The 23030-nt window shown below is 44.8% G+C and overlaps 1 protein-coding gene across 6 annotated transcripts; it reads left to right on the top strand.

The window, feature by feature from the left end:
* Nucleotides 1–119: 119 nt before the first annotated feature.
* Nucleotides 120–22660, top strand: SLC35C1 (solute carrier family 35 member C1). 6 transcript variants are annotated; one of them, XM_082226254.1, is made up of 4 exons: nt 120–235; nt 922–1101; nt 18056–18609; nt 20931–22660. In XM_082226254.1, exons 3-4 carry the CDS (start codon nt 18087–18089, stop codon nt 21488–21490), a joined length of 1083 nt encoding a protein of 360 aa, XP_082082380.1. In that variant the 5' UTR covers nt 120–235; nt 922–1101; nt 18056–18086; the 3' UTR covers nt 21491–22660. The 6 variants fall into 6 exon arrangements, with proteins under 6 accessions (XP_082082380.1, XP_082082381.1, XP_082082379.1 ...); XM_082226255.1 differs by having other exon boundaries at nt 185–287; XM_082226253.1 differs by lacking the exon at nt 120–235 and adding an exon at nt 335–642.
* The last annotated feature ends 370 nt before the right edge of the window (nt 22661–23030 follow it).

Here is a 23030-nt window from a genome sequence, read left to right as displayed (position 1 = left end):
GAGGAGGCCATTTGGTGCTTTGTTGTAAAATCCTTTTAATTTACAAATATTCATACTCAGGACACACACCCCCACTGCCAAAGTTTTAAAGGAACCACTACCTTATTTTTTTTTGGGGGGGGGTGTCCTCCATTTTGCTTCCAAACTGATGGGCAATCACCCTCCCAAGTTTGCTATTTAGAAGGAACGACAGGGGAAAGAGCAGGCGCTCCTGAGCCTCCCTAATCTAATCTAGGCAGGAGGCAGAACATTTACTCCCATTGCCGCTGATAGTAAAGGATTGCCAGGTTCTAAACACACTCCAAGTGTGTTTGTGGCACTCTAAGTGACTCTGTGCCGGCGCTTGCAGCAAATCACTTTGCTCAGCCTCTTGCCGGCTCCGCATACCCTTTATGCTACCCTGCCTCCGAAAACTCTCAGAGCCGCAGAGGCTGTGGGGAATCATTTCATCCGAGGGAAACTGAAATGAAATTATCAGGGGACACTGATAGTGGAGCCAGGAAGCCTGTTATAGGCCTCATAAATAAAAGCCGGTAGAGGCTGCAGGCACTGTAAGGCTTTATAGGCCCATAAAGCACCCCCGGCTGCCACTGAGGCTGGAGGGGAGGGGTGGGAAATCTAATTTCACAGGATTTAAAGCAGGTGAGAGAGATATAAATGTGTGTTTTTAATAGTAATTAATGCCACTATTCAGGAACACTTAGGCCCCGGGTTTTCGAGAGCTTCCAAGGGCTCGGGTGATAAATCATGAGGCAGCAACCTGCCCACAGAACTCGAACTCGGGGTTTTTTTGCTTGCTGTCTTGCTTGGCATAGAACTGCACTTCCTTTGGGGTGGTTCTCAGCATGATTCTGGGTTTAATGGGAGGCAGGACCACTCACCTCTCATATTGGCTGTCTCTCCTCTTTTTTATCATCGTAGGAATACCTGCTGGTCACTTTTGCTGCAGCCTCTTGTACGGCAAAGGAAATTAAGTGGCAAAGAAAATGTCTCCCGGGTGAAAGATTGCAAGTTTCCTTAAACAAAGCCTATTATTACCTTCTCTTCCTTCTCAGCTTTCCTGGAACTACTCCTGTCTGTGCCAGCAAAGGGGTGGACAAGGTAAGAAGAGACTTGCAGACAGAAACAACACAGGTGCAGATTATACAAAGATGTTTTCCATTTATCTTGTTTTGTGTTTGGGTCATCATATCTGATGACTCGTGCAACTAAGAAACTGGCCATTCCCAAATAGCCATTGATCAATCTGATTTTACCGAAACTAATTCACACGGCCCTTTGAGTCTGTAGTGGTAACTTTGGTTTTTGCCATCCTAATAGTGACTCTGTGCTCCCTGCCTCTGGCAGAGCTGGGGGTGGTGAATCTTCTAGCTCTTTTATCCCAAACTTCCCTGTTCTATCCCTATCATGATCTACCCCAGGGCCGGCCCACCCATGAGGCAAAGAGAAGTGACTGCCTGGGGCGGCAGGGTTCTGTTGTCAATCTTCCTTTCCCCACCTTGCTCCTGATGCTCTCCTCTCAGACGTTCTTCCCTGGCAGGGAGGGGGGCACCATCTTGAGGTCCATCTTAGGTATCAAACTTTCTTGGGTCGGCCCTGATCTACCCCCATCTCCTCTTCCTTCTAATTACTCTGTTCCCTTCTCTGTTCTCCAAACCTGGTTTCACTCATTTCCATCACTATCCTGGCTAGGATTACTGATTATTCTGAAGAGTAAATAGCAGCATCTCTGCCAGTGATATTGAAAGCAGAATCGGTGGGTGGTGATGGAAAGTAGTTCAAATTAAAAAGTGACACTTGTAATAAACATGGCAGCGTGGAGTGCTCCTGCTCAGGGGCCCAGACAGCCTCTAACATGCTGTTTTTCCAAGATATTCCATTCCAATCACCTCCCAGTCTCTTAGGGATGGGAAATTTCTGTTTCTCATTTTCCCGGTGTTAAATTCAGTCTGCAATAAATAAATAAAAAGTCCTTGTGAAAACTCATCAGCATTTTAATGCGACATTCTGCCAATGTGCCACGTTTTTGTATGCAGTTGTGCCTAATACACCCATTTTTGCAAAACAATGTTACCTAATATAACACTTTTGTATGGTGGCTTCGCTAATATGGACATTTATAGGCAAACTTTAGTACAGTGGTACCTCGGGTTAAGTACTTAATTCGTTCCTGAGGTCTGTTCTTAACCTGAAACTGTTCTTAACCAGAAGCACCACTTTAGCTAATGGGGCCTCCTGCTGCTGCTGTGCCGCCGGAGCACGATTTCTGTTCTCATCCTGAAGCAGAGTTCTTAACCTGAGGTACTATTTCTGGGTTAGCTGAAGCGTATGTAACCCAAGGTACCACTGTATATGCAGTTTTGTACACAAAATTGGGAGAAGTGCAAATTTCACAGGATGGGGTTTCAGTTCATGTATTTTTTTCATAAAGTGTAGATTAGGAAAACTCACTTTTTAAATCTGAAGTGAACAAGAATTCTACCTCATCCCTGCTATTGTCCTCTTTGACAACCTGATCCATGCCTGTCTCTGTACAGTATCTTTCAGGGGTGTTGTTTTTCATCACTAAAGCATGGCTCCCCCTCTGGAATTTGTTTCCTGAAGCCAGACCTCCTTCAAATTCGTGCAACTTGTATGCAGACTTGTATCAGTTTTCAGATGTGCCACATAAACTACCAGGTACATTTGTTTAAAATCAGCAATGAATCCCTGTAAGCTCCTGACATAATTTGGCCCATGTCCTACCAGATTGAAAATGAGTTCGTTTCCCATGCATAGAATGCTGCAAAAGGGGGCTTTGATAGCTCAGGTTCAACCTCAATAATCGCCATGATTAGAAATATGAAAATACAATAGGAGCAGATGCAATCACAGTTTTTAGGGCATGATTGTATTTTTCCCCTTTTATCATTATTTAAATTTCACATAATAGTGTTTATTCAGCCACAATGCTCTTCATGATGAGAAATAAAATACTCAAAAGCTGGAAGAATGCATAATTGGACAACTGTGACTGAGTGAGTGAGTAACTGTTTGTGTTTTAAACAAGGAAAGCAGACAGGGAGGAGGATGGTGGAAACTAGGAGCCATAGCCATGCACAAGAGTAGCCCAACCATCTTGCAGAGGCAAGGGAATGATTTGAAAACTGGAACATTATTAGGGAGCTAGTGCCTTGATATGTTATATGGTGCTAAATAAAGTGGCATGGGTTGGCTCCATAGCAAATTAAAGTGAGCATGTGCTGTGTGGACATGCCTTCTGGTTCAAATTCCTACACAGCTGGGGACTTTGACATCTCACTGTCCCACCCTAAATTCCTCAGCAATAATAACCTATATTTTAAGGTTATTATGAGGCCATGAGATTATTGTGAACAAAAAGGAGATCAAATTAATGAAGTGCACCCAATGATAGCTTCCACCTCTGATATTAATCTGGAGGGCTGAATCCTGTACCGCCTACTGCATAGTTCTTGCAGTGCATATATATTGATTTTTGTAGTTGTTTTCTTCTTCTTCTTCTTCTTCTTCTTTGTTCCATGAGTATTATACAAACAGCCCATATTGATATTTGCGGGTCACCTGTTTTGATGATAAAATAATGAAACTCAGTAAATAAATAATAATGTCAGTGGTACACAGTGCTCTCAAATAGGAGAAATGCCACAAGGGATGGAACACACTGAATCCAGATCTCTGACAAATCTATATCACCAGCTACACATTGCGCCCAAGAGGATTCAGACCGAAACTATAGAGGTCCACATCTGTCACAGGATCTGTTGCGACTGGGTCAGTGACATCTGTGACACAGGATGTAGATCTCCTTCAGAAGTTATACATCTACTGAACTATCTAATGGCCATTTGTTAGCAATGGCTCGTTGGTGGTTATGCCCTCTGCCCACAAGTGCATATGTTGATGGCAACAACACAGTGCCATAGGAATAAGGTTTGGCTGGATGTCCTTTTGGGTCCCTTGAAGCCCTATGATTAGCAGGATCTGTTACAGTACTAATGCTGTGACCTCTCCATCTTATGCTCAGCCAGTCTATATGTGTGAATAAACCTTATATCACAGACAATGCCTCCATTTCCAAGCATTGCCATTTCAAGAAAACTATACACAAGGTATGTGTTGGCATCCCTGAAATCTCTCACTGCTCAATGACTGAGGTGCATGTAGGTAACAGTATATTTATCCCCAGCAGCACTTCCCATTAGTAATATTTAGAAACCCTCCGCTGTACAGGCTGCTTCCTCCTACAGTTGTGGTCTTAGCAGCTTCACCAAGATCCTTGAGAAATTAGAACTGTATAAGAAAACTTTTAATCCTTTATATTCTTCATTCTTCATTACACTTCTGAAAGGTTTGAGCTGATTCCCTGCCTCTAACAGTCATTTTTTTTTTGGGGGGGTGTTTATATCCATATGATGATCTAGGTGTATACCTTAAAAATGTAAAACCATTCATCAAGGAGACAGAACTGGCTATGGTTCCCTTTTGAGAGTTCTTTTGGTTACAAACTGAGGTTTGTTGCTGCATAAATGTATGAAACGGTCATTGGATCAATGAGAAGCTTCGGCTTGTACACCTGCTATGTAGTTTTCCATAGCAGGCACTTTGGTGCCCTCCAGTGTCCCTATCTGACTATAGCAGCATGTTTTGTTCTCCAAAAATCACAACACAGGACTGAATGTTTATTCATCAGTTGTATATAGTACTTTTATTGCAAGAAGTGCATAATGAATATCATCGTGCCAGTCAGTATTCTACATGTTGTTGGTCCTAGCTGGTAGAACCTAAAAGTGAAACCTAAAAGGCTTATTTCAATGGTCACCAAGGTGACACCTATGGGTGCCATTGTTCCCACCAGTACCTCTTATGGCACCCATGAAAGGTCTCACTCGCCACCATGGGCTCCTTTTGGAGGAAGGGTGGTATACAAATTCAATAAATAAATATATCCTCAAAAATCCATGGTGCACATGAGGCAGTTTGCGCTTCCCTGCTGAGTTCCTGCTTGCACTGACTTGGCCTCCTATGTTGAAAATGCCCTGTCAGACATGCCCAAGTTTTGCTGGATGCCAGGACAGAAGCCCACCCTCATTTCCATTCAGAAAAAAGCATCTCTTTGTGAATGAGCATAGTGGTGGCTAAAATAGGTGCCTTTTTCCCACTGATGGGAGACTGAGGAACAGAAGGCCCACACCTTTCAGTGGTGCTACCTGTGTTTCTGCTCTGTTACATGTAGCACCCATTTTGTGCTATGCTACACCAGCCATGGCAGCCATACTGTGACCCTTGCCTGTGGCCCTTTCTCAAAACTCCAAATGTGTCCACTGACCCCAGAAGGTTGGCAAATCCTAATTTATACACTCTATACTAGATGGGAGTGGACGGAGATGCTGGAGATTGTCAAATGGGTGCTGAGAAAGGCATAGGGAAGAGACAGCAATGGAGGTACAGCCACGCGGCTCCAGAAATGCTTTCATGAAGAGCTGGGTTTGAAGACAAAAATGGAGTTTGCTTGGTGAATGGAGAAGAGAAGGCTGCTGTCATTGTATATGTGGCAAACTGATTCTGAAAGGCAGCAGTCAAGGCCTTCTATCCAATGTATGGTTGGATGGCCATGGGTCAGGGTACTTTAGTTGAGATTTAGTTGACTCCCTCGGGGTCCCTTCCAACTCTACAATTCTATGATGCTACTTTTGTTACCTTGTGGTTATGTGTTTTTTTCATGCTCCTGTTCTTACTAGAGGAGCAGTTCCTCCCTAGAGCTCTTGTAAACGTTTGACAACAGCTGCCTTCCTGGGACTAATGTCAGGCACCTTGGCCGCAACATTACAGGGCTAGTGTGATTTCTTCAGCTTGATGGCTCACAGCTTGTGTAGGTCTGCACCAGAGCCTTCTCGAGAGTGGCACCCTCCCTGTGGAAGGCCCTCTCTTCAGATGTCAAGGGGACAAAGAATTACACAACTTTTAGAAGACATCTTAAGGCTGCCCTTTATTGGGAGGTTTTTAACACTTGATGTTTTATTATGTTTTTAGATATGCTGTAAGCTGCCCAGAGTGGCAGGGGAAACCCAGCCAGATGGGCAGGGTGTAAATAATAAAATTATTGTTATTATTATTATTATTATTACACAAATCCCAGCTGTTCCAACAACAAGGTCCTGCAGGAAGGTGTCACCCTCACTAACAAGCTTAGCCACAATATCTAACTTTGCATCTACACACATCTAGTTCTTTTATTGATATAGAATGTAGAGGTAATGGGAAAATACACTATTCAATAGAGAAACATTTTAGATATGTAGATAAAGATAGGCATTCTCAGCAGGCTTCAACAATGTTTTCATTGTTCTGCCTTGAATTTCAGCCTGCATTAGGCACTCGGTTGTTCGTATCAGGGCTATTTATCGCAATTGCTCTTAAATATCGGACAAAATGCACTATGAAATGAATGTCCTCCAACACTTTTGATAAATTGATCATGGATGCACAAGTATTGCAAACCAGGGATTGGCTGGCACCCTAAACTTCTTTCAAAAGTTTCTTGCTAGCTGCTGTAACAAATTAAAATAAAGCAAACAATACTATGCAAGAAAGAGGTTTGAGTTCCATTCCACATTTTTAGGGGCAATTGACACAGGCCATTTTCCTGATGCACAGCTCAGTCCTGCTCATGTCTACACCAAAGTAAATGTGCAGAGACACTGGGCCAAGAATGCAAGTTTCATGGATCCATGCAAAATTCAGCGTACGGTAGCCACTGTGTGCCCAGCAAAGTTCACCTATATTAGGAGTTCCCAAACTGGTCCACAAACTTCAGTCAGGTGGTTTGTGGCATGTCTGTGGATTTGCAGTTGAAAATGGAAAGCTGCACATCCACTGTATTAAATAGTCATCTTTATTTTTAATTGTGTGCCAGTTGGTTCTTTTATTTCTTATACTGTATTTTATTGTATTATGATTTGAATAAGAAATAAAAGAAATCAATACGAAATACAATTAAAAACCATACTGCATCTAGCTCAGTGCATTACAATTGCTATAACCAGCATTAAAATCAATTAAGTGGTCTGCCAAGACCCACAACGATTTTCAAGTGGTCAGTGCGGGAAAGTGTTTGGGATCAACTGTCCTATACTACACTGCTGCAGTATAGATACAGTCTTAGTGCGCAGTGTATCTTTAAAGCACATTCAAAGCACATTCTTTCCCTCAGAGAATACTGGGCACTGCAGCTTGTTAAGGTCTTCTTGGAATTCCAACTCTGCAAGGGGTAAATTACAGTGCCTACAATCCTTTGAAGGAAAGAATGAGCTTTGAATGGGCTTTAAAGTTATAATGTGTATGCAACCCTATCTTTTCGGCAGTATAAATGCACAGATATAGCAAATGTGGGCTAACGTTCAAGCTAGAGAATAGTGAAATAACCCACTAGTAGACGCTGTGTCATAGATTCCCCACTCCCCCCCCAAAAAAAATCCACATTTGTGACAAAACAGTTTACTTATAGTACCTGACCTTAAGCTTGCTGAAGAAAAGGAAATAAATGGTATAAGATGGACAGAGTATAGTATGCCAGGCAGAGTTGTGGTACCCAGTGGGACAGGGACATGTGTCATCATCATCTAGTTTGAAACATAAAACCAGAGGTTCTTGCATGTTTTAAATTTCCATGTTTGTGTACCTTCTCGTGTTTTCTTTGATTTATGGATACCTTGCCTCCACCAAAGTGCAAGGCACTTTATATATCTGGTTAAGGCGCCGTAAACATACAAAACTGAACATGGTAAACATCCCTCCCACTTACCTGGCCACTTCTCTGAAAGAAATCTTGGCAAGACTGTAGCAGAGAATTGTGCAGGAAACAAGCTGTCGGGGTGGGGTGAGGGAACAGAGAAGATTAAGATACAATGGGACTTTGCATTCTCTAACCGCTGCACTTACATTATGCTAATGAAGGAAAAGGACAATGAAGGGAATTAAATGAAAGATGTGAAAGCTATATCCAACTAGAATGCTATTGTAAGGAACATGGTATTTCTATGAAAGAGAGAAGGCTAGAATGCACTGTTAAAATGCAAACAGATTCACGCCTCCCACCCACCCACCCGCCCGTCCTAAGCATTTGTTCCAGAGGATCTGTTTGTGAAATTAACGTAACATGTTTCTACCAGCATACTGTCGGAATGAGAGACTACAGTGGTTAAGAGGGTGAGGTATAAGCAGGTCCCAAACATTAAAGGTGGGGTGGAGAAATGTTTCATGGACCTGTAGGTCCAATAAGAAGTAGACCAGACCAGCGAGCCCCAAAATGCATTTTTATGTAAATTATGTAAATTAATTTCCCTGTCTAGCTCTTAGAATCATAGAATTGTAGAGTTAGAAAAGGACCTAAGGGTCATCTAGTTCAGCCTCCTGCAATGCAGGTATCTCAACCAAAGCATCAGCGGCGGATGGCCATCCAACCTCTGCTTAAAACCCTTCAATGAAGGAGAGTCCACCACCTTCCAAGGGAGTCAGATCCACTGTCAAACAGAAAGTTCTTTGGGCCCTCCCCTCCGGAGCAGGAGGAAACAAGCTTGCTCCACCTTCCACGTGACACTGCTCTTTAGATATTGGAAGATGGCTATCCTATCTCCCCTCAGTCTCCTCTTATTCAGGCTAAACATACCCAACGCCCTCAAGCGTTCCCCATAAGGCTTGGTTTCCAGATCCTTGATCATCTTGGTTGCCCTCCTCTGCACATGTTCCAGCTTGTTAGGTGGGCAAGTGACACAGCACAGCATGGCCCCATGAACCCTCTGTGCCCGTCTGCCTGGCCCTACCAGCGGCGTGCGTTGGGCTGGCGCAGCGGGTTTTGTTTAACCTCTATGCCCAGCCCCTGGTCCCGCCTGGTGCATGTGAGCCCACACACACAGTGGGTGCCAGTGAAGGACACAACACTACTAAGCACTGAGAAGAGTCGATAATGCAGCAGTATAGTATAGGAGAGCATTTCTGAAGCAAGAGGAGAAGATGTCCCAGAACAAAACCACTAATAATACTGTACACGTGGAATGTGTATATGCTTGTTGCTGAATACAGCCACTGTAAAAGACCAGTCTGGAGGGTGGCCTCATTCTGGATAGATACACAGAAGGAGTAAAGTGGGGTGACACTACTGGCATTTAAACAACAGCAACATATGGTTCAGAAACCGGCATGTGTATGATGCAGGGATGTGGTCCTTCAGAGCTATGAAAGAGTTTCCATCTCAATAGCAAGAACAGATCTGAGCCAAAGATGGAGCTGTTTGGCATTATGGAATGCATATTGTTTTATAACATATATTTGCAAGCTGTGCTGCTTTGTTCTTACAGATGGTGACACCAGTTGGAACAGCATAACACATTACTTATGCATTGTTTGCTTTTGTGCTGCTAAACGTCACCGCTCCTGCTATGCTTTCCTGCCCTGCTGATTTCATGTAAATGGATGATCTTTGGTTAAGAGACTAGATGGCTCTGCCTGGATTAATCCATAATACTCTGCCTACTGTGGTGTATGGAATTGTTCTGTTATAATAAAAGGGTTGGTGCAAGATGATTGCAAAATCCTGGATATGTGTACTGAAGCAAGTCAAAATCTCCAGACCTGATTCCCTATAAGCATTCTGCAGTCTGTTTGGGGGTTTTGGCTTTTGCAATTCTATTTGCTTTTGTGTCTAAATAAGGTTACTATTAGTAGACCATTTCCCAGCCTGGTATGCTAAATATGATTTAGACTCCAACTCCCATCAGCCATGCTGGTTGGGACTGATGGGAGTTGTAGTCCAAAGCATCTGCAGGGCTTCAGGTTAGGAAAGGCTGCATTAGTGCAAGACATATGACGTCTGCTGTATGAGCCTTACACGTTCCTCTTGCCTAGTCAAGCACTTTCATGCCCCTAGTCGAGATACAGCAGCACCAACCACACAGAGTTAGAGCCCTTTTACTTACGTTGTTTAACCAGGTATGTGCCTGAACGGAGTGCAGCTCAAGTGAAAAACTCTGCCCTCTTGGTGAACTTGTGACCTGGTTATATGTATAAACAGCAGACTTGTAGGTCCTGTATATTTTTGAGCAGACTACAGTATTTGGTGTTGCTGGGAATGATCTCTACAGCTAATACCTGCAGCGCCACTGAATAGACAAGGCCCTTATTGATTTGCAATGCCACATGCAGAACACGAAGTTGCTGGAACTGCACCATGTGGTGCCAGGAGTTATGTCTCCTCCAGCATCAATTACCATCTTGTGACCTCTGTAATTGAGAAGGAAACTGTTCCATGTCAGGATGACCTATTGTGCTATATTCACTAACCACCGTGCTCCATAGTAAATTATGCTGTTAATTTACTCTCAAGTCCATTGAACTGTTGTGTGCATGTCAAACACCATGACTTCCTCACAAGAGATATCAATATGTGGCATAATCAAAACTTCCATTTAAAACTGATATTTTTATAGTTATCATAGTGAACAGAAAACTGTCCGTGTGTGTGTGTGTGTGTGTGTGTGTGTGTGTGTGTTGCCTGATTCTGGAAGAAAAAGAAAAGGAGACTAAAATGGATAAGAAGCAAAAGGGAGAATCATCATCACCTCCTTAGAAGAAAAGATGATACATAAAATATATGTAAAATATATAAAATAAAACAAATGAATGCACTGTGCAAGAGATCACGCCCAATCTGTCCCACCACCTTTGCTGCCATGAGCTCTACTGCCAATCATCAAGGTCCCGGAGGCAAGGGATTTGAACTGCAAGCTAAATTGGATATAAAGAACATGAAGCCCTCCAGATGTCTCTGCCCCATCATCCCTGACCATTGGCCATGCTGCCTGGACTGATGCGAGTCTCACCACATCTGGAGGGCTACAGGTTTCATCATCCATGCTATAAATTACAACAGAGGTCCTTGCTATCCCTGCTTATTATAAATCTGGGGGGGGGGGGGGCAGGAATGCTATTTGTAAGCAAACAGAGGTATATTTTGAGTAGAACGGGATCTTGATAAGTAGAAGGGACATGTGTTCATAATAATAATAATCTATGGAATTCATTACTACCAGATGTGGTGATATTGTTGATTTGTTGCTGCTGTTTTTCTTTTTTAAAAAGTTAAGACAAATATATGAAGAAGTGCTTCAAGAGCCATCAGGAACTATAGATAAGTGGAACCTCCAAACTCAGAGATTTGATGTGGAGGAAAAAAATAAACAAATAGGGAGTGGCCGCCTATCTTTACATCCTACCCTACTTGCAAGCTTCCCAGAGGAATCTGGCTTTCCACAGCTGGAGGCAGAATGCTGGGTTAGGCAAGGTGGGGAACCTCAGGTCCCAGAGCCTCTGTTGAGCCTTTGGGACTCTTCCCAGGCCACACACCTTCCCTCAGGCCACGCCCCTCTCTGGTCCAGATCTACATCCTTGCTTAGTTGGTTTTTTGCTAATGTGGAAGGTGTCACTACACTGTGATCATGCCCCTTGTTTGTCTGAGTAGAGAAATGTGTGTGGGAAGGTGGCACGTCTGGAATGCAGCCTGCTGCAGGAGTCACATCTTTTGCTCCATCCACTTTTTGCCTCTGGCCCTGGCCTCTGGATTGTGGCCCATGAGGGAATGTCGCCCTGGGGCCAAAAAAGATTCCTCATCCCACCCTGAGCAAGGTGGACCCGTGGCATAATGCAGAAGGGCTAAAATCCGTAAGACAACGGTATATCAGAAATTCCAGCCCTGCGAATATCTGCTGCACTCGTGATCCTACTTTCCTTGACTCAAGCTGCAATCCTGTGGTCATTTTTCTTGGAATAAGGAATGCAGTGGTGTTACCTCCAAGTGAGTGCATGCAGAACCAGGCTGCCGCTCTTCTGAAACTTTCCCCCACCACCTCTCCCTCCCATCCTCAAATCTGGCACCTACATCCTTTTCTGCGTAGGACACTGAAGATGTAGAAGGAGAAGGGGAAATATTTCAGTTGGCTGAACTGTGTCACTGTGTGTCCTTTGCTGGGGAAGGTCATTAGGGATTTGGAGTTTGGTGTCATCCACAGACAGATGATACCCAGCTCGCTCTCCTTTCCATCTTTTTCTAAGGTAGCTGTGGAGGTCCTGAACTGATGCCTGGAGATGGCAATCTACTGGATGTGGGCAAACAAAATGAAGTACAATCCAGATAAGACAAAGATGCTCAATGTCAGTAGAGCGTCATCCTAATTCTCCATGAACTGATCTTTTAAAGCCATCCAAGTTGGTAGCCATCGCTGCCTTCTGTGAGGATTAACCAGTGCATACTTGGGAGTTCATCTGGATTCGACCTTGACACTAAATGCCCAGGAGTTGACTGCGACCAAGAGTGCCTTTGCTCAATGGAGACCAGTGTGCCTACCTGTGTGCCATTCCTGGAGAACGCATACCCGGCCATGGTGACATGTACCAAGCCAGAGTCACATCATGTCTGGAGTACTGCAATGCATTCTACACAGGCCTGCCTTTGACAAGTACCCAGAGATTACAGTTGGCCCAGAATGTGTTGGCCAGATTTTTAAGGGGTTGCATATGGGGAGCATATGGTTCTCTTACTGAAATAGCTGCACTGCCTTCCCATTTATTTCTTGGCACACTTCAAAGTGCTGGCGATGACCTATAAAAGCCCTAAATCATTTAGGACTGCCTTCGCCCTGTTGAGACTGTCTGGCTATTGAGATCGTATTTTTAAGTTTTTGCATTACTACTGTGTTTCTGGATTTTGATCATGTAAGCCGCCTTGAGAGCTGCACTCAGAAAGGCAGTCAATAAATATTTTAACTAAATAAATTTTTCCGAGGCCCTTCTATGTGTCTCCATCTTCCCTGCGATATGCTTGGTTGGAACCAGGGAGGCCCGGTCCTCTTCAACCAGGCCTTTGGCTGATTAATATTCTATGGCCATTTAAAGGTGCTTGTGGGAGGTGAGGTTATTGTTTTGGTTCTAACTATTTATTTGTGCTTTTATCCTGTATTTTTATCTTGTGAACCACCCTGATATCGTCAGATGAAGGGCGGTATATAATTTTTTTAAAAAAAGAAAATACTGAGAAGCAACTCCCAGTGAATTTAGCGAGATTTATATCCAAACAGGTGTGCTTAGAATTGTAGCCTTAGGCTAACTTTCGACAGGAGAAAAGAAAACATAATAAATAAATGTGTGTGTGCTTTCCACCAGCAGGGGGCAGCATGTGGCAAGCAGCACAACTGCAGCCAGCTCTAAAATACCTTTGTCAATGGCAGATATTTATTAGAATTCTGAAGTTAATAGCCCATCTGAAACCCATGAACCCATGATGGTAGTGCAGTATATCTTAAGGTTATAGATAACCAAAGTTTCAACTAGTCCATGAAAGACATGATCAGAATATATTGTAAAAGTCGATAATGTATTTAAAAGCATGCAAGGGATTAGATGGATAAATAAATGAATGGCTAGGAAGATGAGGCCATGGTGTGCATGTATCCAACTAGTAATCTGAACGGACTTGCCAAGTAATAAGGAAGTAAGTAGTAAGTTTCCGGTTTGCCACTGCTTACTCACTTGCCAGTTTGCTCACTTACTGTCACGTGCAATCTATCCTGTTTAAGGGTTGCAAATGGGGACTATGACTGTGAACACAGAATTGTGGCAACATTGCTATACAGTGGTACCTCTGGTTATGAACTTAATTCATTCCGGAAGTTTGTTCTTAACCCGAAACCGTTCTTAACCTGAGGTACCACTTTAGCTAATGGGGCCTCCCACTGCTGCCGTGCCACTGCCACGCGATTTCTGTTCGCATCCTGGGGCAAAGTTATTACCATAATAAAGGACAAAAGTAGTAAGGACCTAACAGAAGCAGAAGACATCAAGAAGAGGTGGCAAGAATACACAGAGGAATTATACCAGAAAGATATGGATGTCTCGTACACCCCAGGTAGTGTGGTTGCTGACCTTGAGCCAAATATCCTGGAGAGTGAAGTCAAATGGGCCTTAGAAAGCACTGCAAATATGCTTTGTTATCATGTTTGGATTGTAAGTTTGACTTGGCAAAATCTTCCCTGGAAAGACTGATTTATGGTGCAACTGGTCTGTGAAAATTAATGAGCAGACACTTAGATTTTATTTCATCGGAACTGACAAAAATGGTGCCTGCCACCCGAGCAGGACTTTTGGATCAGTGTGTGATGATTTACTGCAAACAAAAGACTTACCAGCTTTTTTAAAAAAGGGGAGAGCCTTACACAGAAACATAATAATGCTTGCCTTAACTCACTTGTGGAAACAACTCAGAGGTTATTAAGAAGAAAAACGATAACAACAAGAAGATCGAAAGATGGGACTTGTGAATCTAAAAGCAGCAGAAATATGAGATGATCGGACCCTTACTGAACTCGAAGCATGGGAACCCCCAATAAAAATTTAAAATTTGGCAAAATATTTGGACTTTTTGATATGTATTGGTATAATTTGGAATAACTAATGTGATATGATTGGATTGTTAAATGGAAAACTTAATAAAAAAATTATTTTTAAAAAAGAAGAAAGCACTGCAAATAACAAGGCCAGTGGAAGTGATGATATTCCAGCTGAACTATTTTAAATTTTAAAAGATGATGCTGTTATGGTGCTACACTCAATATGCCAGCAAGTTTGGAAAACTCAACAGTGGCAAGAGGATTGGAGAAGATCATTCTACATCCCAATCCCAAAGAAGGGCAGTGCCAAAGAATGCTCCAACTACCGCACAATTGCACTCATTTCACACACTAGCAAGGTTATGTTTAAAATTCTACAAGGCAGGCTTAATCAGTATGTGGACCGAGAACTCCCAGAAGTGCAAGCTGGATTTCGAAGGGGCAGAGGAACCAGAGACCAAATTGCAAACATGCTCTGGATTATGGAGAAAGCTAGAGAGTTCCAGAAAGACATCTACTTCTGCTTCATTGACTATGCAAAAGCCTTTGACTGTGTCGACCACAGCAAACTATGGCAAGTTCTTAAAGAAATGGGAGTGCCTGATCACCTCATCTGTCTCCTGAGAAATTTCTATGTGGGACAAGAAGCTACAGTTAGAACTGGATATGGAACAACTGATTGGTTCAAAACTGGAAAAGGAGTACGGCAAGGCTGTATATTGTCTCCCTGCTTATTTAACTTATATGCAGAATTCATCATGCGAAAGGCTGGGCTGGATGAATCCCAAGCCAGAATTAAGATTGCCGGAAGAAATATCAACAACCTCAGATATGCAGATGACACAGCCTTGATGGCAGAAAGTGAGGAGGAATTAAAGAACCTTTTAATGAGGGTGAAAGAGGAGAGTGCAAAATATGGTCTGAAGCTCAACATCAAAAAAATGAAGATCATGTCCACTGGTCCCATCACCTCCTAGCAAATAGAAGGGGAAGAAATGGAGGCAGTGAGAGATTTTACTTTCCTCAGCTCCATGATCACTGCAGATGGTGACAGCAGTCACGAAATTAAGAGACACCTGCTTCTTGGGAGAAAAGCAATGACAAACCTAGACAGCATCTTAAAAAGCAGATACATCACGTTGCCAACAAAGGCCTGTATAGTTAAAGCTATGGTTTTCCCAGTAGTGATGTATGGAAGTGAGAGCAGGACCATAAAGAAGGCTGATCGCCGAAGAATTGATGCTTTTGAATTATGGTGCTGGACTGCAAGAAGATTAAATGTATCCATTCTTAAGGAAATCAGCCCTGAATGCTCACTGGAAGGACAGGCTGAAGCGACTACCTCATGAGAAGAGAAGACTCCCTGGAAAAGATCCTGATGTTGGGAAAGATGGAGGGCACAAGGTGAAGGGGACGAGAGAGGACGAGATGGTTGGACAGTGTTCTCGAAGCTACCAGCATGAGTTTGACCAAACTGTGGGAGGCAGTGGAAGACAGGAGTGCTTGGTGTGCTCTGGTCCATGGGGTCACGAAGAGTCGGACACGACTAAACGACTAAACAACAACAACACTACTTCCGGGTTAGTGGAGTTTGTAACCCAAAGTGTTTGTAACCTGAGGTACCATTGTAGTATGCTGGAGGCTGAGATGTTGGTTGACTGTTACACTGGTCTGCAGGGGTGCCAACTTGAATAAAATATGGGGGGGGGGCAGGTAAGCCCCACCCTGCATAATTGATCACGTCACAGAGCATGCACACCATTTGAATGGCAATATCCATTAACTTTGTAATTAATATGTATATTAATATTATGTTAATATGTATGTTAATATTAATATGTAATGCTGTACTGTTTTTAACACTTGATTGGGAGCCGCCAAGAGTGGCTGGGGAAACTCAGCCAGATGGGCGGGGTATAAATAATAAATTATTATTATTATTATTATTTGGTATTTTACTGGAAGGGGGTAAAGGGATGAAAGGTGGGATATAACTGCACTAAATGAAAATAAATTGAATTAAACAATGGCAGCTGAAAGGGAGAAGGGAGAAGCAAGGTTACAAAACATAATTTCTATCAGAGTTCATGCTGTTTTTGAAGGCTGCTAGAGAAATTCAGAATGTGGACCCTTTCCTGGTGGGGTTGCAGTGATGGAAAAAGCTGTAGCTGGGGGTTTTCCTGCCTGTATAGCCAAAACATTGTTGGTGCCACATGAGCATTTTTCATTGATGGGTGGTACCAAAAGGTAGATAAGGAAGCAAGCAAACATCCGATCCAGGAAGTACAGGTCATTGTTGCAAGAAGGCAGAAGAGCTGCTTGCTGCTTAAGTGAGAGGTGAGTGAAGGGCTGTCTGGGGAGGGGTGTTTAATAGCTGCTGTGCCCTCCCCTCCTTGTCAGAGGGAGGTGGCAAAGGTGCCACTTACCCACCTTAACAAAGCAGGGAAGCAAGTGCTAGTTGCAAGGAGCAGCAATCAGCTGTGATTCCTACATCGCAAGGGGTTGGGCTAGACGACCCTCAGGGTCACTTCCAATTCTACAATTGTATGATGTTGGACACGGGCCATTGGATGCAATTCTCACGGCTGCATCACTCTAGACAGCACAAGTGGAACGTCCTAGCTGCAGCACCGCCCAGGAAGACAGAGAGAAGAGGGAAATGAGAGGGTCAAGAGGAGCAAATAGGCATGGAGGCTGTGGTAGCCGCACACATAGGAAGATACCCAGACCATTACTCTGTATGGCCCACACCAGGGTGGGGAACCTGTGGCCTTCACGACGTTGCATGATCCCTGAACACTGGCCATAGTGGCTGGGGCTAATGGGAATTATAGTTCAGCAACATCGGGTGGGCCACCGGTTCTCCACCGGGAGATGCAACTGAATGCCTTTCTGCACTTGGGGCAACTGCTCCGAGAGCTGCTGCAGCAAGTCGAGGCGGCCTTGGGCAGGCGAGCAGCCGCGAGGTTGGTTGCAAAGAGCTGCTTGCCCGCTGGGTGACCCCGTGCTTGGGATCGGGGAAGGCGTGTCAAAGGCACGTTGGCCCGCGCAGAAGGTGCTACCGACTTCGCTCGGGTGTTTCCCGATCTTGCGACAGGCGCCATCGCGACACGTCAGCTGCCTCGGCAAATCCGGAGCGCTCGGCTCCTTTAAGCCGGGGCCGGCCCCTCGCAGGCGGAGCCGAGCTCGGGGACTGGTGGGCTCCACAGAGAGGAAGTGAGCGAACGGGCGTCCCCTTCCCGGCTCCGGGGGTGAGCGCAACCTTTACCTAGCAAGGCCGGAGCTCTGCGCGGACCTGGCTCCCGTTCCCCGAGCCAAACACGTTTCTTGGAGCCGCGTCCCACTGATCGATTGCAATGGGTCCTCCTTGCAAGTAAAGTACGCTGCGTGCCTTGCCTTTTCTCGCCGGCGCCGCCAGATCCTTTCAGCGATCCTCGAGATTGCCCCGCGGCTTGCTGCTCTCGGCGCGGGGATCCCGTCCATGAACCTGCCGGCGCTGCCCTTTGCTGGCAGCGGGGCCGTCGGGGCGCGAGTGGCCGCGGACACCTCCTCCTCGTTCCTCCCTTGAGCTTCTTCCCCCGCTTCTTTTCCGCCATGAACAGGGTGCAGCTGAAGCGCTCGGCGATCCTCAAGATGGCCCTCAGCGGATCCTCGGACCCGCTGCTCCAGCAGCAGCACCCGGAGGGGGAGGGCGGCGGCGGCGGCAAGCAGCCTCCGTTCGTAATCCGGGCGCTGCGCATCGCCACGGTGGTCTCCCTCTACTGGTTCATCTCCATCACCATGGTGTTCCTCAACAAGTACCTGTTGGGCAGCCCTTCGCTGCGCTTCGAAGCGCCGCTCTTCGTCACCTTCTACCAGTGCCTTGTCACCGTCCTCATCTGCAAGGTCCTGAGCCTCGTGGCCTCCTGCTGCCCGGCCGGCGTCGTGGACTTCCCCTCCATCCGCATGGACCTCAAGGTGTCCCGCAGCGTCCTGCCCCTCTCCGTGGTCTTCATAGGCATGATTACCTTCAACAACCTGTGCCTCAAGTTCGTCGACGTGGCCTTCTACAACGTGGGGCGCTCCCTCACCACCGTCTTCAATGTGCTGCTCTCCTACCTGCTCCTGAAGCAGACCACTTCTCTCTACGCCCTGCTGGCCTGCGGGGTCATCATAGGTGAGTAGGGTCTAGTGGTATGGCAGAGAAGCACCTTGGGGGTGGTATGTTCTAGTATGGTAGAATTTGCAAATGGAGAAGTGGGGGAAATGGAACAATTTTGGAGTGGGGGGAACTGGTTTCCTCTCCACCCCCGAAGTGGAAGAAACCCCAGGGTTTCCCCCGTTTTCTCCCAAACCAGCAGGGGGGAAATGGGTTCCTAACTTCTCCCATTCCCTCCCTGCCCCCCAAGCCTTTACTTCTCTACAAATAATTGTGTCCAGTGCCTTTTGAGCCTATGCACTCTCACTTAGAAGCCCCCTTGAATCCCACTGGGATTTAATCCAGGAAAACATGCCTAGAATTGCAGCCTTAGGGCAAGGATGGGCAGAAGAGTCTATGGATGATTTGCAGTATGGTTTCTAACTTTCAGTTGTTTATCAATAGCAACTGCGGCCTGTCTTGGAAGTTTCGCTGCCTGAAAGACAATATGCCCCCCCATTCCCTCCTCGGTCAGACCACATGCAGAAGTTTAATGGAATGGTAGTTGACTCTTGTTTCAATACTGGGACAGCATTCTCCACCACTCCTCTCAGCAGCAGTCTAGTGTGGGGCTGCAGGGCAGGTGGTGTGGTGTGGTGTGGTGTGCACAGCTGCCCTCCAGCAGAGGGGAATGGCTCAGGAGAAATAACTGGAATTGCTGCCATTACTTTCCCCCAAGCAACTGTTGCCTGAAGCAGCTTCTTCACTCTACCTAATGATAGAGCCAGCCCTATTGGTAACAGCTGAAAGGCTGTTCCCCTGCTGAATTAGACTGTTAGCCTCACGGATCTGTAGCTTATATAAAATGTGACAGTTATATTCTTGTCCTCTATAACACAGAGAGAGAGAAATTTGTTTAATACCTTTAGAACTAACTTTTTTGGAGCTTTTTTTTTAAAAAAAATAAAGCTTTCATAAGTGACAATCTAATTTGTCAGGTGCTGTCTTAGAACTGGGGAAGATAAGGCAGAAAGGTCTGCTGAAAGTTGACCAGAAGGAAATATTCTGTAGTTCTTAAAGGAACAGTAATGAAGATCATTTCTTCATGGCGTGCAAAGGAACCATAGCCTTTGTTAAGACTGTGAAGTTTCCGAATGAACTCCTGTTCGTCCCTGTTGCATTCCATGATCACTCATGGGTCCCTTAGTGCTTTGTTCTTTATCTGATTTGTTACTGTGCCTAAAAAGGATAGGCCCTTTTGTCTAATGCAAACTGCTGTTGGACAATGTGACATTAAGTACATCACAGGTGTAAGTGCCATGGGTATGATGGATGGTACCATTGGTTTCACTCACAGTATTACTTGTAAGGATTAGAAGGAACATTTGATATTTAGGTCTGTTACAAGCTGAGAGATGCTTGCCTATTCTAAACTGGTAGGTAGTAATAGCATGTAAATTTCTAATCTCCATTAGTGATGGGGGTGATCATACAGTACTTATGGAAGATACATGGAAGATACATGCTTACATTTCACATGGGAGAAAAATCCAGTGACTTGCATATAGACTTTTATTTTTCCACATAAAAGTTTTAAGCTCTTATATTTATACAGAAAAACTTAGCAACATATGGTCACCATCTGTGGAAAGAATTGGTAAGAAGTTGAGTTGAGCTGAGTGAGGGAATACTGAGCAAAGATGTTGGTGTCAAAGCTAGAAGCTTGAGCAACTTTCAGAGCTTAGTATTTCTCTACAATTACCATTTCTTGCCCCACAAGTCCATCTCCTCTTCCCGCTACAAAGGTATTTATTTGTTCAAAAATATTATACGTCTTAATATAATAAAAATATCTAACAACACTCAATAACATTTCCTAGAAACAAAATAAAAACAAAACACAATTGCCTCTCCCAAATAAAACTGAAGAGTTTAGAAAACAGAGAATTAAAAATCAAGAGTCAGAGCCCAATAAGAATCAGAATTTCAGTAAGGGAGGGCAGCTGATTGAGCCAGCCCTGAAGATATTTAGCAGCAAAATGCTTACTCAAATGCAATATTGTGTTGAAATTTTGGACTCTCCATTAAAGTTTTAGAAACAAAAACACATTTCCTTGTAATCAGTGCTCTGCGGGAGTTCCCAGTTCTCCTTTTCAATGATCTCCAGAAGAATCAGGATAGTCTTGATGTGTGTCCACAAATCTCCAAAGATAAACAACACTAAGGGAGTAGAAACTGCTCTCCCCTCCTGAGTTGTCAAAGTCTCGCATCTTAAGGATTACGTTGCTAATTCTGAGGCTCTTCTTGTGCTTTTCTTTTCTTGCCTGGCCAGTATGTCACCAGTCTTCTTTGCTTCGCAGGCGGCTTCTGGCTTGGTATAGACCAGGAGGGAGCTGAAGGCACATTGTCCTGGGCTGGCATAGTTTTCGGAATCCTGGCCAGCCTCTGCGTCTCCCTCAATGCGATCTACACTAAAAAAGTGCTGCCTGCTGTGGATAGCAGCATCTGGCGCCTGACGTTCTATAACAACATCAATGCCTGTATCTTGTTCCTGCCGCTCATGTTGTTCTCTGGTGAGTTCCATACACTCTACTACTTTGATAAATTGGGGAGCCTCAACTTCTGGGGCATGATGACTTTGAGCGGGGTCTTCGGCTTCGCTATCGGCTATGTGACAGGACTTCAGATCAAATTTACCAGCCCGCTCACTCACAACGTCTCCGGGACCGCGAAAGCATGTGCTCAGACCGTGCTAGCCGTTGGCTATTACGAAGAAGTCAAGAGCTTCCTATGGTGGACTAGTAACATGATGGTTCTCGGGGGCTCCTTTGCTTACACCTGGGTGAAAGGGCTGGAGATGAAGAAGGTGCAGGAGGAACCTATCCCCAAAGCAAATGAGAAAAATGAGACTGGTGTCTAAACTTGCCCCAGGCTGGACCTTCACTGTCTGCACTTGCAGCCTGCGTGCATAGATGCAGTGGAGCCTGGCTGAGAAGAGAGCCAGGGCTTGGAGTCCGCAAGGCCGGGAAATCCTGTGGCTGCAAATATGCAAGCCAGATTCCTCCACAGATACAGTTTGCTGTGGTAATCGTGGTCAAGGGGGGATTTTCACAAATGGTTTTCTATCATGGAGGTGATGAGGGTTGGTGGTGGGGCTGGGGAGCTCAGATAAGGGATTTGTGGTCAGTCAAGTCGCTCCTGAAAAAATGGCTGCTATCGCTACCAGCTACTTGCCTTTGTGTGCCTTGCTTTTCCCTTGGTAAAAGGAAGGTGTGTGTGTTCTGTTAAAGGACCAATGGAAGGAGACTTGAAAGAAATAAGAGTAGAGGGGTTCTGCCTAAGTTTGTCCCAAGGGGAGTGGGCTTTCTGTGAAGGTGCATCTGTACATTGTCTTCCCACACAGTGCAATCTGGTGTGCTTGCTGAAGGACTAACCTCTTGGTCATTAACCCCTTTTGCCCCCGTGGGGCAAATCTGTACCAAGAAATATGAGGGCACCGCCTTCCAACGGTGAGTGGAAATACCCCCAGAGACACCAAAGAATATGCATTTGGGTTTAGTGAGGGTTGTGGAGGATTTCGAACAGCACCATTTGTTCATCAAGTTCATTTCCAAGTGGAGTGTCATTGGGCCTCAGGGCTGACTCACAAGAAAAGGAGTTGGGCCTGAGGAGTTTTGAAAAGTGGTGGTCTGGCCTTCCCACAATTCCTTGAGAAATTCCAGCTCTTAACTGAGTAGCGGTCGTGCTAGGCCCGACTCTTCTCCCCAGGATCACTGATAAAAGAAAGTATGTCAGTGGCCGGCCTGACTTGCATTTAATGGGCTCTGAAGAAACTAAAATGGCAGCATGCCCACTGCTCTTCAGAGAGATAGGATTTAATGATACGTATGCACTCCTTTACTGAGTGACCCTCCCATGGGCTCTAAGAGCCCACGTCTCATTGGAATGTTTCACACATTTGCCTTGTTGCCTTTTTCTCATGTCTGTGCCCCCCCCCAATCTTCTATGATTTTGTATTGGGAAACGAATCTTCCACTGTGGAACTTTGATTGTTACATTTATTTAATAAAAGTTTGGTTCACCATTATTACTATTTTGAGTGGCTTGACTGCTTCCTGGACAATGGTAAGGTGAATGGGATAAAAAGTGAAAGGAGGCCACGGATGGCTCCAAGCAGAGGATTTCATGTAAACTAAACCCTAGGCTTTTTCCTTTTTAAAGCCTTAACTCACTTCTAGCCTACTGGTGTTAGCATATGTTATCTCAAGGATCGTGAAAGTGACCCCTTGCTGCTGGCACCAGTTTCTCCTGTGTAAATATCTTGCCAAAAATCTGCTATGCAGGAGAGACTGTTTGCTCTTCCTGTTCAGCTCCTGTTTGAACCAGCACTGCCTCTGCTATACTGAACACACATCCTTTAAACATGCCCATATTTCATTGGATGCCAGTGAATCAACACA

The sequence above is a fragment of the Podarcis vaucheri genome (assembly GCF_965113315.1).
Source record: "Podarcis vaucheri genome assembly, chromosome: 1".
Lineage (NCBI taxonomy): Eukaryota > Metazoa > Chordata > Lepidosauria > Squamata > Lacertidae > Podarcis > Podarcis vaucheri.
This window is presented reverse-complemented; position numbering and strand designations above follow the sequence as displayed.

Coding starts and splice junctions, on each gene's coding strand:
- SLC35C1 (XM_082226252.1), top strand. CDS start 18,048: ATGAACAGGGTGCAGCTGAAGCGCTCGGCGATCCTCAAGATGGCCCTC. Junction 18,610..20,930: donor GGCCTGCGGGGTCATCATAG/GTGAGTAGGGTC, acceptor TTTGCTTCGCAG/GCGGCTTCTGGCTTGGTATA.